We start from the raw sequence: 19,904 nt of genomic DNA, 5'->3' as shown, positions 1-19,904 counted from the left end.
TGTTGCATTAGAGGAATAATGTTAAAGCAAGTGTGCACTTCTCCAGTCAGGCTTTATTACAATCACCCTGCGATGCTGTTACACTCAGAGCACCACAGTGCACTGACCAAGATCCATAAGAGAATGAATGAGCATAAAAAGATAGGAAAGTATGGAGAAAGTTAACAGTTATTGAAAATAATTAAAAAAGACAACCAATATGGCAAACTCTGGTACAACGCATGAATGGTTTTGATACTGATATTTTTGTGAAGCAATTTTTGTATTTGCACTTTATTTTTTCACAGCAGTGTAACTTGTGCAAACAAACTTGGGTCATAACTGTTCAGTCATGTTGTACAGGGCCAGGGATTAGGACAACACAGAAGTGATCAAACAAATTGACTTAACGGACAATCCAGTTTTAGGAGAAAAACTTCTGACCTTAACGCACTATTACTTCATTTGATATATACAAATATTAGCAATCTGTTTAGTTTTTCCCCACACTCACATTAAGTACACTTGAAAATAAGAGATTTTTGGAACTCAAACCTTGCACTCAAGCTCACATTGTGTACTAGCACTGCACACACACTAGTTCATGTAGACGAAGAGTGGCCTCACACACCCTGAATCCCTATTAATTTATAGTGCACTACTTTTGAACACTGCCTATAAGGTGTCGAAATAAGTGCACTATATAGGGAATAGGGTGCTATTTTGGACACATCCACCCAGTAAAGTACTAGGCCACTATTCCAATATGTTACGATCAAGTCTGCTCCACACACTAATCCTATTTAAAAAAAAATACAGCTACGCTAGATTGCTTTGCTGTTGGAAGAGGTGGAAGTTATCTTTGGGATGTAGGGCGTAGTAGGAACTGTTTAAATAGTATTATGGCGATACATCCTTCATTTAGACCATTACGCTGCTTTGAGATGGAAAACAGGCTCCAAGCCCAAATTATCCTTGTGCCAAGCAGCAGAGGAGCTAATGTGATGTCACCAAGTTCTGGAGGACACACCTCTTTACAGCATTTGTGAAACATTGAAAATCTGGCAGCCTCAAAACAGACATAAGCACCAACCCATTGCTATTATAAACCCCCATATCTTCACATACTCATACAAAACTGTTCATATCCTTTGGAAGAGGAACAAGGTAGAGTTAGTGTTAAATCACTAGAATCTATCAACCAGACCACCTATCTGCCCCCAGTCTTTTCCACAGACTAACATAGCAAGAGATGAAGTGTGAGAGAAAGAGAGCGGCAAAGGAAGAGACAGAGAAAGACAAAGGCCTAGCCAGTGGCTCTAAAGGGAGATATCTAATCATTGTAGTGAAGCATCGGGGGTGACGTTTTCCCTAGCTACAGATCTAGGATCAGCTTCGGCTCCCCCAATAGTGGGAAATGCAAAACGGACCCCAGATCAGCATCTAGGAGAAACGGACCCTACACAGAAGATGAAGGCAGAAGAACACAGGTCTGTCCCCCTGTCTGGTTGCACTGTCCTGCAGGGTCTCACTGCCCCTGTGCACACCATCCCCACAGAGAGTGATAGGGGAGAGGTTGGGTGCATTACAACCCAAGATCTATCCTGAAAGAGGGAGGGTTGGGGTTAAACAGGGTCGATACCCAGGTTGCCCCTTCTTCAATTGGGGAAAAAGGGCAGCTTGTGGCCTTCCATATTCCAAATGCCTGGGTTAGTACAATTCGCTGATGGGGGGGGTCAATATATATCAGGGCACACGTCCCAGCTGCCGTTGTCCTTCGCTTCCCAGTAGCCCCCCTTGTAGACGTGCATGGACTCTCCCGTGACTGCATCCTCGGTCCGCTCGAACCACATCGCCTCATAGTTGTCCTGGTGGACGCCTGACGGGAATAAGAGAAAAAGAAAGCCATTTAATCCATTGAAAGAACCATAGATGTTGAGGCCTTGCCATGGAAGCTTTGGGACAGGGACTTCTGCATCAAGACCATATAAAAGAAGGATGAGGTCAGGAGTTTTTCGGTCACTGCTTGAGCAATGATTATGACAGTATTGGCTCATCCCTCTTTGGTATGATCCTGGAGAAGCAGAACATTAGAACAATAGGATGACAAGGACAACATTGCAGTAGTATGGTGGTGTCTAGCTACAATAGTTACCATTTCTAGTGCTACAAGATTTGACATACGACCACCGCAAAACTTTGGGAACTAGTATTTCTCTGTAACTACTAGAGCTTCTAAGAGGAAGGAGACAAACTACAGACAAATAACAACAGAGAAAGAGACAGAAGGAGAGAGAGAAAGAACAGCACTGGTGTTACTTGCTTTTGACAGCAGCTCCATAATGACCTTCCATGTCATCGACTGGGGGGGGGACAAATGGAAATATGAGGGATGGTGGAATGATGGCTGATGTGGAAATTGTATCTAAAAAGGTGCGAGAATTAAATCATGGTGTGTGTCCCGAACAATGAATACTTGCTTTGATACTCTGAGAGGGGCGGACCACGTGGGGCTGCAAAAGGGAAGACTGACAGATGAGTATGTGAGTGTGCGGATAGAAAAACGGATAGAGAGGAAAAGAGTAGAGGGCTACTTGCTTGGAGTGTGAGGTGGAGAATCGTCGGGGTCCGCTGAAGGGGAGAGAGGAACATGAAAAATTGACAAAGGAATGAAATTATGAAAAGAAGAGGGGTTGGGGGGGTTTGACCTGCAACCTAACCAAATAAATGTATTTAATATACTATGATACTTACTGGTGTGATGTGAAAAATTAAAGCTAGCCTATTTTAACTACGCTACTGAGCTTTTTGCTACCACAGGACATTGCTGCATATCAATTTAAACATTCCGAGTATTAGAATTCAAAGGTGAATTTCACAGCACAATGATAAGTCATTTCTAGGCATAGCCTGGAAATCTAGGTCGTATTCACTAGACATCTTAGGTAGACAAACATTCCAAAACAAGAAGGGACTACCTGAACTTGTCAAATAAGAGTTTTGTTGCATTGTGCACTAATGAACACGGTATTGATTGACAAGCATATTTGCGACACAAAAAAAGCTAGCTAACTACCTTTGTATACACACACTAAACGGAAAGTGATAGCAGGATCAAGTGTCAGAAGGAGAGGGAATAAGAGAGCGAAAGGGTGGAGAAAACGAGGGAGTGTGCTATAAGGACATAGATGGACGGAGGAAAGGGGGGAGTTTGTGGTACTTGCTTTCGTCCGAAGCCTGGCTCGCTTCCGTGCCAATCTCCACTGCATCAACCAAGGATGGATAGATGAATAAAGAAAGTGGGATATGGTGGCTCGTCAGAATTATTACATACACCTACCGTGTGAAAAGTGGAACGGATTGTGTGTGTGTGTGATAGTAAAGGTAGTGAGACAATAGGGGGAAGAGAGGAGTACTTGCTTTTCAAAGGCGAGTCAGTGATGAAAGAGTCCTCAATGACAGCTTGGGGGACAGAAAGACAGACAAGCGTGTGAAAGACAGAGATATATACAAGAGGAGAAAGGGACAGACAGGTAGACTATGAACACAGACAGCTCTGGGACGACACACTCACTTTGTCTTTCCTCCAACCTGCCTCCATCTCCTTTTCCTCTAACTACAATAGAAGCCAAAGAGACCAGACTCCTCATTCAAGTTAATGGTGAGTACTTGCTTACAAGCACAAGAAATGGATCTTGCTCCCATCTTGGGCATGTCCCAATAATATCCTCAAATGAGCACTTGTTTACTACTTCAAATATTGGATTGGTGAGACATAGGTTAGTGGGTGTCTCCACCATGTTTCTTATACCAGTCATTTCCTTTCAAATAAGTACAGGAAAGTGAACACCTTGGAAGGAAGGAGATGAACTGGGATATAGCCCTTCTTGCACCTCCTTCCCTCGCCCTTCTCCCTCTTTCTCACCGTCCTCCGCTACTTCCACCCCCTCTGCCCCCTCCTCAGGCAGGTTGGCTGCCTGCTGGGCCTCTCGCTCCCTCTCGCGGCGGACGCTCCTCTGCTTCTCCTCCAGCCGTTGCTTCTCGGCATTGGCCTCGTCCCACCGGCCCGCCTCCATCAGCTGCTGGTCGGGCCGTCGCCGGCTGTCGGTGGGCGCCACGCCCTCCTCGGGCTCGTTGAGCGTCAGCGCCAGCGACGAGAAGTAGTACATGGTCTCCGCACCCTCACTGCAAATGAGAGGATGGGAAATAAAGAATGGAAATGAGAGAAAGAGAGCGAGAGAGAGAGACCAAACAACAGAGGTGAGATGATTGAAAAAGCCGTGTTCTTTGACACACCAAATGTCTTTTTTGTTTGCTGCACTTCAGCAAAAAAAAAAAAAAAAAACACCCTCACCCACCCCCACCCTCTACTCACGGTAGTGGGTTCTTCTTCCAGAGCTCCTTGGCTTTGAGCGTCTGGTAGACGGTCTTCTGTTTGCCCTCGGTGCCGTTCTCACCCTTATTACTCTGCATCACTCTGGAGCACTCCATCTTCTCATCCCACGTCCCTGACAGCACATAGTGGGCCTTACCCTCCTTGTCTGCCACCACACCAGTCACCTTCCTGGCCACGTCTCTGGAGAAGTAGCTGTACGGGGCGAACTTGAGATGGCAGCGGTCGCCGGTCCGGTGGTTCACCACGTCTATCTCGCCCGACTGAGAAAAACAGAGAGAGAAAATGGAATTCTTTGTGTGTGTAGATCAACAAAATACATCTTGAATGTTTTTTGGGCTTGGTCTAAAATCTCCTAATACCCACAGTAGGTTCTGCATATGTCTATTCCAAAGATTGTGGCATGATAATGTCACTTTAACAGATATAGCCATTGTGTGTGATATTTTTCTTACCTGGTCGATCCACAATTTGCCCACAATGATGTTGTGTACTGTTGTAGTAACTTTCTTCCACGAGTAGTGATTGTTGCTCTTCTCAAACATACATTGGATAGAGCCTGTGGAAGACGGTTACACCACAGTAAACATGTCAAATGCCAACTAAACAAACAAATTAAGCGTGATGAAAACATTGGCTGGCGACTATCAGTCTTCACACACTGCCTTACCCAGAGGCATGATGGAGAGGTATTTTCCCCTGAACTTGCTGGCGAGGGAGATCTCCTGTCGGAGGGTCCAGCCTCTCTCTGAGATGGCATGATGAGCCGCTGCAGGCGGGTGGTGACTCACCTGGATGGAGGAGGATTGGGTAGGGCGATATTACAATTGAGTCACTAAGCACAGTGTTTTGCAACTCCGGTCCTGGGGACCCACAGAGTACCATTTTTATTTTTAACTTTGCACTAAAAACACCCGATTCAACTAATTAATGGCTTGATGATTAGCCGATTATTTGAGTCAGATGTGGTTGTGCTGGGCTAAATCAACATATGTAAAAATGTATGTAAAGTGTAAGTGTGTGAATAAAGAGACGTTGTTTCTCACAGCTGACACCAGGGTGTATTCCTCTCCGTTTTCCTCTCTTTCCCTCCCAGGGAATTGAGTACCACAGTATGAGTCATAAAACCCAGAAATGGTTCCAATCGTTTTTTTTAACATTCATTTTTCCAATGGGATTTTAGAACTAATTCATAAGGTTTGTGTTTTGTGTAGGCTTACCCTGGCGTGACGTGTTTATAACCGCGCAAATGTCTTGGACAAAGTAACTTTATCAATAATTAGCGTAGCAATATTTTTGTCGTCAATTGAGGCAAATATATTGATAAAACTCACGGCTAATCAAAAACATCACGCAAAAGGTAAGCCTACACTAAACACAGTTGATTCAAAAAAAATTGTAAAACACACAATGGGAAAAATGAATGGCGGAAAAACCATTGGAACAATTTCCGTGGTTTTATGGGTATTATGTGACGTACTGTTGGAATGTGCTACAGCAGAAGGGAACGTTTCAGCACCACAGGTGATGGACAGTGCTGGAACTCTTGATAGTTCTCTAACTGGCTGTTTCTAGAGGTACCACTACCCATCGATACATTCCCTGTAAATGTACTGTGAGAATTGGAATGGGAAATGATATGAGTCATTTTCCTGTATTTGATTTACTGTTGATATGGATTGATATGTAATAAACATAATTGTATGTGAGGGGAGACAGACAGATGCATTCCCTTGGGGAAGGGAAACAGGAATTAACCATGTACAGTACTAGTGAAATGTTTGGACACCTACTCATCGCAGGGTTTTTCTTCATTTTTACATTGTAGAATAATAATGCAGACATCAAAAACTATGAAATAACACATATGGAATCATGTAGTAAGCAAAAAAGTTTAATCAAAATATATTTTATATATTTGAGATTCTTTAAAGTAGCCACCCTTCGCCTTGACAGCTTTACACACACTTGGCATTTTCTCAACCAGCTTCATGAGGTAGTCACCTTGAATACATTACAATTAACACGTGTGCCTTGCTAAAAAAGTTAATTTGTGGAATTTCTTTCCTTAATGCGTTTGAGCCAATCAGTTGTGTTGTGACAAGGTAGGGGGAGTATACAGAATATAGCCCTATTTGGTGAAAGACCAAGTCCATATTATGGCAAGAACAGCTCATAAGCAAATACGTCCATCATTACTTTAAGACATGAAGGTCAGTCAATCTGGAAAATTTCAAGAACTTTGAAAATCTGTTCAAGTGCATTCGCAAAAAAGAACATGAAGCGCTATGATGAAACTGCCTCTCATGAGGACCACCACAGGAAAGGAAGACCCAGAGTTACCTCTGCTGCAGAGGATAAGTTCATTAAAATGACCAGCCACAGAAATTGCAGCCCAGATAAATGCTTCAGAGTTCAAGGAACAGACACATCAACAGTTCAGAGAAGACTGTGTGGATCAGGCCTTCATGGTTGAATTGCTGCAAACAGGACAATTACCCAACACACCTCCAGGCTGTGTCAGGGCTATTTGACCAAGGAGGAGAGTGATGGAGTGCTGCATCAGTTGACCTGGCCTCCACAATCTCCCAACCCAATTGAGATGGTTTTGGATGAGTTGGACCGCAGAGTGAAGGAAAAGCAGCCAACAAGTGCTCAGCACATGTGGGAACTCCTTCAAGACTGTCGGAAAAGCATTCCCTGTGAAGCTGGTTGAGAAGATAACAAGAGTGTGCAAAGCTGTCATCAAGACAAAGGGTGGATACGTTGAAGAATCTCAAATATATTTAGTTTTGTTTAACACTTTGTTGGTAACGACATGATTCCATGTGTTATTTCATAGTGTTGATTTCTTTACTATTATTCTACAATGTAGAAAATAGTAAAAATAAAGAAAAAGCCTTGAATGAGTAGGTGTCCAAACCTTTGTCTGGTACTGTATGTTTAAGTAATATATCTAATTAAGTAGTTGTCACTTGTTAGTTTATATTTATCTGTTGTAACCAAGTACTTATCTTCTTATCTTTGGCCTGTTTAACTGCCAGTATCGAATGTCTGCCAGTGTTGAATGTTATGGTTAATATTTGACGCCAGACTGGATTCTAGGACAGCGATAATGTATCTGTGACACTGTAGCAGCTGATGCTGCGACTTCCTGCAAGCCTTTCGGGCTGGTGTTTACAGAACATTTGATGCTGTGAGATTAATGCTTTAGGGCCTTCTCTGCTTTTGTTCTGCAGGGGTCTCCTCGTTGCAATAAACCGGATTGATACGATCAAAATTGTTGCGATGTCAATTTGTGGTTTATTGAATGTGTATTGGTTTTAAAAACACATAGCCACTGTAGATGCAAAGCTTATTTTCTAATACTCCCTCTCTCTGCCCCCTCCCTCTTAGCCATTTGAACCTGTAGCCCTCACTCCCCGTTCTGTTTTTCCAATTCCTCTCTTTCCTACCAGTCTCCCCCCCCCCCCCTCCCTTTTTTACCTGTTCACACAGTGAGCGGTAGCCGCTCTCCCTCAGCCGGTCCAGTTCGTAGGTCTCCCCCAGTAGGGGGTTGAAGGGTTTCCCTGTGCGGTGGACGGTAGTGGAGTAGGATGATACGGTGAAGGCAGCCACGTAGCACAGCTGCTCCAGAGAGCTCTGGCATTTAGCTGCCTTGTCTAGGAGCTCGTAGTACTCCAAGTCCTCGGATAGACGCTGGAGCATGGAAATTGGTTCGTTGAAGTTCACCTGAGAAGGGGAGAAAAGGGGAAGGGGGAGAGAAAGGAAACTTAGAATGGACGAGTTAGGGAAAAATACAGGTAACAGCCAAAATAAAGGAAACACTGACATGAAGTGTCAATGCGCCTTAGCATTGATTCTGCAAGTGTCTGGAACTCTATTGGAGGGATGCAACGCCATCGTTCCATGAAACATTCCAACATTGTGTTTTGTTGATGGAAAACACGGTCTCACACACACTTTAAACCCCCTATGCTCCTTAACCGCTTAATAAACTCAGGAACCATGCTGTGTGGAAGCACCTGCTTTCAATATACTTTGTATCCCTAATTTACTCAAGTAGAGTGTTTCCTTTATTTTTGGCAGTAACCTGTCGATGCATTTCATTCCAGAAAGATGTTCGCTCCCGATTGCCCTCGTTCAATACAATGCACAGAGCTGAAAGCAATGCTTAGAGTGTGCTGCAGTAGTCTAGTCACACACACACGCAACCACGTGTTTCTTACAGGCATGGGGATCTTGGAGAGCTCCTTGCCGATGCAGTTCTTCATGATGCTCCAGAGGTTCAGAGAATAGTTGGGCTTGTCTGGGATTTTGGTCCGCCTCTTCCTCACTGGCTCAACCTCCAGGGACTGCGGCGACTCCGGATTGGACCCCAATGACTGCTCGTCACAAAGCTGTGGGTGGCCAAAGAAGAGGGCAGAACACAAACACATTTTTTTTTTTTTCAAGGGACATCCTATGTACCGTAAAGCAAGTAATAAAAAATAAAATTCTAAAGACATTTACACACTCACTGATTGGTCATCAATCCCAGTCTCAGTGCTGAGACCACTGACATTACTTCCTGACCTTCTGGGTGGAGGAGAAAGAAACATATATATAGGAGAAAAAGAAATGCATCTTACCAATTACAGTTTGCCTTCTAAAAGCTCAGTTTAAAAATCGCTCAAAATGCCATGCCATTTGTATTGTTAAAAAGGAGGTTGAGCGAGAGAAAAAGAAAGGAGAGAGAGAGAGACGGAGAGCAAAAAGAAAAAAAAGAGGTGTGCTGACCTATGATACTTGGGGTCGGCCGGTACAGTAATGAACCCCGCCGGGTCCTCCATAGCGTCAAAGAACTCGTTCTCATCATCCTCGTCGCTCGCGTCACCCTTTACTGAGCCCGAACCTGAGAGAGGGGAGAAAACAAAATACTATGAATGAGAGCAGGTCGTCGCCAGATTGGCGTTAAGGTTCAGGGGTTCAAAGAGTTTAATGTAACAGATCGTTCGGGGTCAGAGGTGATGCCTTACTCTTGCTGTCCAAGGCGGGGTTGCTCTGGGAGAGGGGCAGTACGGTGGCCCCTCTAAAGGCCCTCTCCAGGTGGTTGTGCTGCTTGGCTAGCTGCTCCAATGTTTCCTCCAGCCTTATCCTCTGGTCCCGCTCCGAATGCAAGGCTTTCTGCCACCGCTTACTGTGGGCCTGGGCCAGGGACAGGAAGTCTCTGCACGCCTGGGGGGAGAAACGTTAGGGAAAGGTTAGAGAAACATTTTATAAAAAACACCAAAAACAGTACGGTGGGTCTGGGCCAGGGAGTCTCTGCATGCCCGGGGGAGGGGGGTACGTTAAGGAAACATCACAGAAACGCTTTTAGAACATTCAGACTATACTACAAAGCCTTGTAAATGTTTGTGTAACAGTCAATATACAGATGGCTCGTACGGTGGGCTTCAGCTGGAACGAGGTCTTTACTAAATTATTACACTGATTTATTAGACCTCGACTGTATTCTATGTACGACGCTTTGTAAACCAGTGTCGTCCTTCGCACACTACAAAAACAATAACAACACGTACGTTGATCATGGCGTTGGAGGTGATGCGGAACAACGTTGCTCTCTCCGTCACCTGCCGGATCTTGCCATCCGTGTCGGCTCCCAGCCGCACCCCCTCCAGCTCTGACAGGGACCTAGGACAGAGGCACAGCTAAGGAGAGTCAACCAGTGCCTTCAACCCATCCCATCCCTTTTGTATGTAGTGTTTGTAATTTGTTTATTCACTCAGACGACTCTGCAACCAAGACATATCTGGTCCATAACAAAATCTTAGCCCTTAGTTGGCCAACCAGTTACTATGTGCTTGTAAGGATAGAACAAAACAATAGATTTTTGCATCCATTGATGTGTTCTATGGATGTGGGCAAAGTTATCTTGTTGTATTACCATCGGTGACTATACATGGGGATTCAACCAGTTGTTTATTGTAAGGTTTGTGTGAGTGTGATGGGTTGACCTCTGACCTTTGGAGGGCAGAGCCGTGCTTGGCGATGAGGTCGTTGCAGGTGCTCAGGTCTTCCACCTTGCTGCCCAGAGTGCGTAGTGTGGACTGTACCTCTGAGTTAGAGTTACGAGCCCCTCCGCCCTGTCCCGAGGTAGGGGGTGATGTGGGACACTCATCACCAGAGTCGTCTGGAGAAGAAGAAAAGAAAGGGATTAACACACACACACTATAATATACAGTACCAGTCAAAAGTTTGGACACCTGCTCATTCCAGGGGTTCTTTCTTTTTCTACATTGTAGAATAATAGTTACGACATCAAAACTATGAAAAACACATATGGGAATCATGTAGTAAACAAAAATGTCTTAAACAAATACAAATATTTAGACTCTTCAAAGTAGCCACCCTTTGCCTTGATGACAGCTTTGCACACTCTTGGCATTCTCTCAACCAGCTTCAACTGGAATGCTTTTCCAACAGTCTTGAAGGACTCATTGTTGGGTCATTGTCCTGTTGAAAAACAAATGACAGTCACACTAAGCGCAAATCAGATAGAATGGCGTATCGCTGCAGAATGCTGTGGTAGCCATGCTGGTTAAGTGTGCCTTGAATTCTAAATAAATCAGACAGTGTCATACGCAAAGTCCCCCCAAACCACCTCCTCCATGCTTCACGGTGGGAACCACATACGCAAAGATCTGTTCACCTACTCCGCGGCTCACAAAGACACGGCGGTTGGAACCAAAAATCTGGACTCATGAGACCAAAGGACAGATTTCCACCGCTCTAATGTTCATTGCTCGTGTTTCTTGGCCCAAGCAAGTTATTATTGGTGTCCTTTAGCAGTGGATTCTTTGCAGCAATTTGACCAAAGGCATGATTCACGCAGTTTCCTCTGAACAGTTGATGTTGAGATCTGTCTGTTACTTGAACTCTGTGAAGCATTTATTTGGGCTACAATTTCTGAGGCAGGTATCTCTAATGAACTTACCTTCTGCAGCAGAGGTAACTCTAGGTCTGCATTTCCTGTGACGGTCCTCATGAGAGCCAGTTTCATCATAGTGCTTGATGGTTATTGCGTCTGCACTGACATTTTCCGGATTGACTGACCTTCATGTCTTAAAGTAATGATAGACTGTCGTTTCTCTTTGCTTTTAGCTGCTCTTGCCATAATATGGACTTGGTCTTTTACCAAATAGTGGTGGTGTTCAGAAGATAGCCCATACTTTGTCACAGCACAATTGATTGGCTCAAACGCATTAAGGAAAGAAATTCCACAAATTAAATTAAACAAGGCAAACCTGTTAATTTAAATGCATTCCAGGTGACTACTACCTCACGAAGCCGGTTTAGAGAATACCAAGAATGTGCAAAGCTGTCATCAAGGCAAAGGGTGGATACTTTGAAGAATCTCAAATATTTTTGGTTACTACATGATTCCATGTTATCTACAATGTAGAAAATAGCAAAAATAAAGAAAAACCCTGGAATGAGTAGGTGTCCAAACTTTTGACTGGTACAGTATATGAAGAAAAAAAATAGATTGTCAGAATGATAGCCCCACCCCCTCACTAACTGGGGGTTATACAGTAAACCGTAATTCTTGAGAAGAAAAAAAACAATGTTCTCTCTCCATAACTCTCTTTCTTAAAGGAACATGAACAAACACATACAGTATACACTCCACTCAGACACCCCCCTCAACCCTCCTACCCTTTCCCTCTCTGTACCCATCACAGACCGTTCTACCCAGACAAATCCCTTCCTCTCCCTCCTCCTTTTTCCTCTCCTCCCTCCCTCACCAGACTCGGCCTGATTGCGGACAGCCTTGGCCTTGGCCAGCTCCAAGGCGGTGATCCAGCGCTGCCGCTCCACCTCAGAGCTGGCCTTCAGGTGGTAGGTTTGTGCACCGCCGTTAGAGATGACAAAGTTGCACGAGTCCTCCACCGCGATGTTGGCCGTGGCCAGGTTGATGGTGCCCCGGCACGTGTGGCCCATCTCTGCCTGGGTCCTGGGGAGAAACAGAGTGAGAGAGAAGGGTGGGTTTAACCAGCTCCAACTCCTGAACCAGCTCCAACTCCTGAACCAGCTCCAACTCCTGAACCAGCTCCAACTCCTGAACCAGCTCCAACTCCTGCTTGTATGGCTGGTCTGAAAACAACTCCTAGCCCCCTAACCTGATCCTCTTCAGTGTTTGCTCATCTGATGGAACCATATAGGAAGCAATACGGCAGAAGCTTCTCTAAGCCTACTGGAAGCCAAGATGAAGACATCACTTTAATTATGCCTAACTGGTTTCTGTTGGTCTGCTAACACCGAAACAGGGAAAGAGGTTAGGGAATATGTTCAGACTGAGGAAGCTTTAGGCTAGTTGGAGTAAAATTGAGTAAACTAATTTTGGACAACAATGCTCTCTGTTCCACATTGCTTTATTTTACATTCCATTAGGTAAAGGTCTCTGATTACAGCCCGTTTAACCAGGAACCATTATGATTACACCAGAAAAGAGAAGTGGGGACCCAATACTCAGATTACAGGGAAGTGTGTCAATAGAAACCAGCTGACTCTGATGGTCCAGTCTGGAATATTGGCTATTGCTGCCTAACTAATTTGTTAATATGGAACAAAGGAATCTGTCCAATACAGCTATGCTATCTCAGGGACAATCTAGCCTAGCGTTGGAAAAACATTTCATATTTCTGGTTTGGCAATTTTGCATGATTGCAAAAATCTTTGAGCAAATGTCTCGCTAAATGCACTCTTGGCAAGTTATTTGAGAGAAAACAAGACTCAGAGAGAGGAACATAAAGTGTGTGAACGTGCTTATCACCGGATTCTAAATTGTTAGGCAAACAGTACTGTTCACAACACACAGCGTGCTTGGAGTGGGAGGTGAATGGTACACAGCAACATGTGTCTCCAAAGCTCATTAAACAAACATGACTCATATTACACAGCCCAGTGAAGACATGACTCCTCCACAGGGCCGAAAACAGGCCAACCATTCAGACACACGTCTTTGTTGCAAGCAAAACGAAGATGAGTCATGCAATATTGTGACACCATTAAATGGCAAAGAGTTAAACAGGGACTCCACAATGACCTCGAGCTTCAATTTCTTTATGATACTGTGCGCCATAGTCAAAACTCATGATAGGCATATAAAAGGAGCAAGTTGTATTCACCTTATAGTGCAGGAGAAATGTCAACACAGAGCAAATCACAGCTATAATGTAACTGTCCATACATTGACAGTGGAAAAATGACCCTAGCCATATCCCTGGATAACAATGACATTCTTCTAGATTTTTCCAATAGCGTGTGATTGCGGCCCGCAATTCAGGACGTTTCTGCATGGGGGCATTACGGCATCTGCAGGAATGCCCCCACCTCGAGCACGACATCGTCATGCTTGCGTGACACTTTTGTTATTTGGGATTTCCATTGATTGTCTAGGCAATTAAAATACGTGTCAAATAAAAAATAAAAGTATTATCAGAGTTTGTCAGGGGCTAAGGACACTGTCTAGCTAACAAGCTAGCTTGCACAGTGTCCTTCGCTCCCACTGGCACAAACACCTGCCCTTGTTAACAGAACTGCTGGAAAGCAGTGCCTAACAGGTGGGGTGCACTACACTGTCTACTGGTGTGCTAGCTAGCTACTTATCCCGCCTGCTGTACCGGATTCCTAGCTAGCTAACTAACTAGCTAAAACAGTGTCCTTCACTCCCACTTGTCGAACACCTGCCCTCGCCGTTGTTTACAGAACTGCGGGAAAACAGTGCCAGACAAGCAGAGGCGAAGGACACAGACTACCTTTGTCCTAGCTAGCTACCGACGTTGTCGCCCCCGCCTCCTCTTCTGTGGGGTTTATTGGCGGTTGGCATCCAATGTTATGGTGCATTACCGCCACCTACTGTACTGGAGCACCCTACCTCCTGCCTGTGTACTGGAGTCCTAGCTTAAAAATTTACCAATAGAAGTATAAAGAGGGGTTCCTACAGATGCAGGAATGCCCACAAGCAGAAACGGCCCTAAATTACAGGCAGCAAAGATTTCTGGTAACTGTTAGTTTTATCTGTTACAGAGGATGCGAAGAGGTACTATATCATGCCACCCCATCTCACCCCGTTCTTACCTGTAGTAGGATAGTAAACCGTTGCTCAAGACAAACCATCGTCGCTGGTAGCCCTTGATGTAATTTGTCCATTTAAATAGCCATCCTTTGTATGTGTCTCCAGCCGGAGTCGGGGTGAGTGCCTTGGGCTCCGACATTAATACAGTCTGAGCCTCCACAGTAGGCTAGTAGATTGGAGCCTAGGGAGATGAAAAACAGTAAGACAACCTGGAAATGGCATGTGAAAATCTACAGACTATTTACTAGCCAACTAATACATACATACTTGGGATACATACTAGAAGACCACGTATGCTGTCAGTGTCAAGTCAGAACAGTTTCGACAGTCACTACAAATCAGCATAACCCAAAGGCCGGCAGATGACGATATTGAGTAATTTCGATATCGCCATCTACCGGCCTTTGGGCGAAAATCAGTGACACTAGCCTACCTGTCAGTGTCAACTGCCTGGCTTTGGTTAACAGTATCATATTGCGTAAATTGATATAGCAAGTCATATCAGCAACTTAGCTAGCTAAGCTGGATAAGTTGTTGGAGACCAACTGCTGCTAGTGATTTTAACAAGACTTATCTTCCTAACTAGCCTGCAAACGTCGCGCTAGATAGGCTAAACAGGTAGCATTAGCTAAACTAGTTACAGTAGCTAACGTTAACGGCATAGCCAGTCTTGTCGAGAGCAAGAAGATAAGAGCAATAACGTTTCCATCCAAACTTTGGCACGAAGCTAGAGGGATATTAGTTACTACTACACAATTTGCAATGACTATACATTTTACACATTTAGCACTGTCAGTGCAAAATCAACAATAAGCTACTAGCGGCCTAACACAGCACAGCCTGGCGCTAAAGTGCAGCATCACACACCGCACTCACGACAATGACAGGCGGATCCACCTCGGCGCTAACGACCGTCGACCGAGAGTCGATGCCTTGAGCAGCTTATCAACTCAAGTTTGGCAATAAAAATACACTTTATTATGTTCGTATAGTTAGTAGATTAATGAGCCATACAATCAACCAACCTGTATCAATATGTCGAGGAAAAACTGACGCAATTTCCTTGGGCTACTATACCTTGACAACTTCAACATCCGACTGGACATTTACTTTTGCTTAAAAAAATGAAAGTAACATGACAAACGTAGCTATCAAGCCACAACCTTCCCAATCAAAGTTCTTCGCCTCAGCATTAAATGTCAGGAACACAATTGATTTCACAGTTTTTTGTTAACATTAGATTTTTTTTTTTTTTACAAATCTTCCCACCTAACGTTTACCTTGTATCAATGGGCGGGGTGTGCACGTTGTAGATTTCATTGGGCCCTAAATTAAATATCCACCCACCTGGGGACCCGGTCCATGCAAAAATAACTAGTCCACTCACTGGTACCACCTGTGTGCGGCCAGAGACGTTCAACAAAGTACACTCGCTTTAAAACGTGAACACAAAAATAAGAATCATCGTCAGAAAGCTTATGATTTTTTTTAAGGAACTCGTGTAATATTTCTCAACTCTGGTGGAACCTTCAAACACAGTCATTGGGTGGAACACTGGGTGGGGCGTACAGGGGTGAATTCATTACGGAAACCGTTAACCGTTTTTAGCACCAAACAGAGGCAAACAGAGCAAAACTAAAGTTTCCATTGGACAAATTCGGGAAGCTCCCGCCCCGCTTTGTTCCTTTTGCTTCCACTGAAGATGCCTTTTGCAACATAATTGGTATAATGAATACACCCCTGGTGTTTTCTGGCTCTTTCGGGGTAGCAGTTTCCCTTAACCACAGATCTTGGAACAGATTACCATAACCCCAATTCCAGATATTTTATTGGTGATGAAAAACATCTCACCCTGTATCTTGACCAGCCTCCTGTCCCACTAGTCTGTGCAATGGGTCCACAGTCTGTTAGCAGTGTCAGCTTCAGTTGACCCGTAGTGTCCTGTTCTAGTCCGAGGCACTAACGTATGTCTCATGCCCAGTTAGGTTCCAAGTCGCAGTTTGTGGCCTTAGTAGCAGCTGCTTTGAGTCCCCTGCCATGTAAGGCCCTAGGACTCCCACCCAGCTAGGTTCTCAGCTAGGTTGTTGCTCTGCCAACATGTCCTGACATTGCCTGGATGGTTAATATATTTAATGTTGAATAAATTAATTTGAAAATGTATATTTCTGAATCTAGACATCCGCCATATGTTTGAGCACATTATAAGGTGTATAATGACACCATGATATTGTCTGTATTATGTACGATTCACTGATCATAAACTCTTACAGGAGGCATGTGCAGTATGCTGTAGGTCTAAAAAGAGCCTAAACTGCCCACTTTCATCATGATTTTCAGAAACGTTTTTGAAGTTTCTTTGTGAGAATTGACAGCAACATCTGATACCCTAAATATTTTCTGCTCACTCTGGTCTGGAATCGCCCCAAAGGGATGAGGGTGAAGTCCACCTTTAGGTCGTGTACATTTGTCGTTTTGAGAAGAGAACGCAAACAATTTTCTCAAGGACCAGAAATGTGTGTGTCCTCTTCCTCTTGGACAAGAAAGAAATACAAGTTTTGCTGTATCCACATTTTAACCATCTTTTGACAAGCAAATTCACACTCTCCATCTTTTCCTCTTTGTCTTTCCTCCTTTCTAGGGTTAATCATAACTATGGAGACACTGAACTAAATGGGATATCGCCAGGCGTCTGGCTTTGGTAGACCCTGGCCCACACAAGCCTTCATCTCCTTCACTTGTTCTTCCACAACACTGAACAAAACTATAAACGCAACATGTCAAGTGTTGGTCTCATGTTTTCTTGAGCTGAAATAAAAGATCACAGAAATGTTCCCTATATCCCTGTTACATCCCTGTTTGTGAGCATTTCTCCTTTGCCAAGATAATCCATCCACCTGACAGGTGTGACATATCTAGAAGCTGACTAAACAGCATGACCTTGTGCTGGGGAAAATAAAAGGCCACTCTAAAATGTGCAGTTTTTTCACACAACACAATGCCACAGATGTCTCAAGTTTTGTGGGAGCGTGCAATTGGCATGCTGACTGCAGGAATGTCCACAAGAGCTGTTGCCAGAGAATTGTATTCTCGACCATAAGCTACCTCCAATGTGGTTTTAAAGAACTTGGCAGTATGTCCAACCGGACTTATAATCAAAGACCACGTGTATGGCGTCGTGTGAGTGAGCGGTTTGCTGATGAACAGAGTGCCCCATGGTGGCGGTGGGGTTATGGTATGGGCAGGCATAAGCTACGGACAACGAACACAATAGCATTTTATCGATGGAAATTTGAATGCACAGAGATACCGTGATGAGATCCTGAGGCCCATTGTTGTGCCATTCATCCTCTGCCATCACCTCATGTTTCAGCATGATAATGCACGGCCCGATATCACAAAGATCTGTACACAATTCCTGGAAGCTGAAAATATCCAAGTTCTTCCAGGGCCTGCATACTCACCATATTTCACCCATTGAGCGTGTTCCAATTCCCGCCAATATACAGCAACTTCACATAGCCATTGAAGAAGAGTGGGACAACATTCCACAAGCCAAAATCAACAGCCTGATCAACTCTATGCAAAGGAGATGTGTCGCTCTGCATGAGGCAAATGGTGGTCACACCAGATGCTGACTGGTTTTCTGATCAACGCCCTTACCCTATTTTTAAGGTATCTGTGACTAACAGATGCATATCTGTATTACCAGACATGTGAAATCCATAGATTAGGGTCTCATTTAGTTATTTACATTGACTGATATCCTTATATGAACTGTAACTCAGTGAAATCTTTAAATAGTTGCATGTTGCGTTTATAGACAGTGCGAAACCTCACGATGAAGGTGTTTTGCTCCCACCGCTTCTTCAACAACATAGAGGATGGTGATGGCCAATGTTACCAACTGCTCCTAGACCAGGGTTTACCGTACGAAGAGGTGGGCAATCTGAATGAACTAGAAGTCTGAGAACCTGCCAGATTGTCAACAAAAACCACACAAGACACAATGACTAATATATTGGGATACACCCCAGGTGAGGATTTCGAGATTTACTCCCGTGTACACCTGTATCATGGCTGGGGTCCGTCCCATGTATAGATCCCATGGCCTCAACACACATTCTCTACATCATTTTTGGAGGTGCCTCTAGCACCGTAGAGGATTGGAGTGATCCATATAGCTCACGTAACCGTGGTTCCATACGTAACCTTCGTTATGTTTCACTATATTGGATACACCAATACATTGGTATACCCGTACCAGATTTAGGCGGTGCTAGAGGGACATGGCCAGCCAGCGGCGAAGTCCCAGCGCAGGACCGAGACGCAGGGGCAGTCAATGTGGAAGGAGGTTCCCGGCACAGTCCCTGGAAGGGGAGGCGACGCCCAGGACCGATGAACCAACCGCAGAGCCAGGGGCAACATTTACCCGATAGTACCTAGCAAAAGGTGCTAGAGGAAGCTCAGCTGGCCGCAGCACAGATATCAGTGTGGGGCACTCCTCTCAGTAAAACCCAGGAGCAGCCACACCTTGTGTTGATTGTGCCACCACAGATCCCAGCACTGGCCTGTCAGCCAGGCGGTATGCTGTCCTGATCGTGGACACGATTACGTGAAAGATCCTCTGCTTTGATCGCCCAGGATCTCTCACCATAGCAGACAAAGAGCTGGTCTGTTGTTCTCACTGACCATGTCCACTCCACATAGGCAGCCAGTGCCCGCACAGCATGCCGGGGGGAGGGCCAGATCGTAAGCAGAAAGGATAAAAGTGATGTTCACATGCCTGTTTGACAGAACCTTCGGGAGGAATGAAGGGTTGGGGCGGAGAGATGTACTCCTCCCACCGAGGTTAATCCGGTAGCACTCAGAGCTTACCGAAATAGCATGGAGCTCACCCACCCTCTTCATGGAAGTTATCCCTACCAAAAAAGCCACCTTCATAGAGAGGTGTTTCAGGGAAGCAGACTCCAACGACTCGAAAGGCGGCTTTTCCAAAGCTGCCAAGACCACATCCAGATTCCAGCTCGCTATTGAGCGGGTCCTAGCTGGACGCAGTTTACAAACCACCTTCATAAACCTGGAAACCAAGGGATGGCACCCCACTGGCCTGTCCATCCACCCCACATGGCAGGCATATAGCGGACAAATACCCTCTCAGTGTAGAGACTGCAGAGCCTTCATCCAAGTGAGAATGCAGGTATTGGAGGACTTACTGCACCCCGCATGACTCGGCCACAACAGCAATACCAGGGCACCAAGAGCAGAACAAACGCCAGCGCAACTGGTATGCCGCGGTTATAGCCGGTGCCCTTGCGCTCTGCATGGTGTACTTTACGCCCTCCTGTAGTCCTAACATGGTCCATTGGTGCCGTTCAGCGGCCAAGCCCACAGACTGAGGCAGTGCGGCCTCGG

At 44.9% G+C, this 19,904-nt stretch overlaps 1 protein-coding gene across 8 annotated transcripts; it reads right to left on the bottom strand.

Annotated features, from left to right (window-relative positions):
* Window positions 1-33: 33 nt before the first annotated feature.
* LOC135507780 (oxysterol-binding protein 1-like) lies at window positions 34-16,001 on the bottom strand. 8 transcript variants are annotated; one of them, XM_064927429.1, is made up of 16 exons: window positions 15,773-16,001; window positions 14,495-14,673; window positions 12,160-12,368; window positions 10,376-10,544; window positions 9,934-10,045; window positions 9,391-9,589; window positions 9,152-9,266; window positions 8,893-8,950; window positions 8,602-8,772; window positions 7,859-8,104; window positions 5,043-5,163; window positions 4,828-4,931; window positions 4,355-4,635; window positions 3,905-4,164; window positions 2,578-2,610; window positions 34-1,858 (listed from the first exon to the last, which is right to left on the bottom strand). In XM_064927429.1, exons 2-16 carry the CDS (start codon window positions 14,629-14,631, stop codon window positions 1,716-1,718), a joined length of 2,358 nt encoding a protein of 785 aa, XP_064783501.1. In that variant the 5' UTR covers window positions 14,632-14,673; window positions 15,773-16,001; the 3' UTR covers window positions 34-1,715. The 8 variants fall into 8 exon arrangements, with proteins under 8 accessions (XP_064783501.1, XP_064783502.1, XP_064783505.1 ...); XM_064927430.1 differs by having other exon boundaries at window positions 15,840-16,001; XM_064927433.1 differs by lacking the exon at window positions 15,773-16,001 and adding an exon at window positions 15,518-15,749 and having other exon boundaries at window positions 8,893-8,947.
* Between the last annotated feature and the right edge of the window lie 3,903 nt (window positions 16,002-19,904).

This window comes from Oncorhynchus masou, chromosome 21 (genome assembly GCF_036934945.1).
Source record: "Oncorhynchus masou masou isolate Uvic2021 chromosome 21, UVic_Omas_1.1, whole genome shotgun sequence".
Lineage (NCBI taxonomy): Eukaryota > Metazoa > Chordata > Actinopteri > Salmoniformes > Salmonidae > Oncorhynchus > Oncorhynchus masou.
This window is presented reverse-complemented; position numbering and strand designations above follow the sequence as displayed.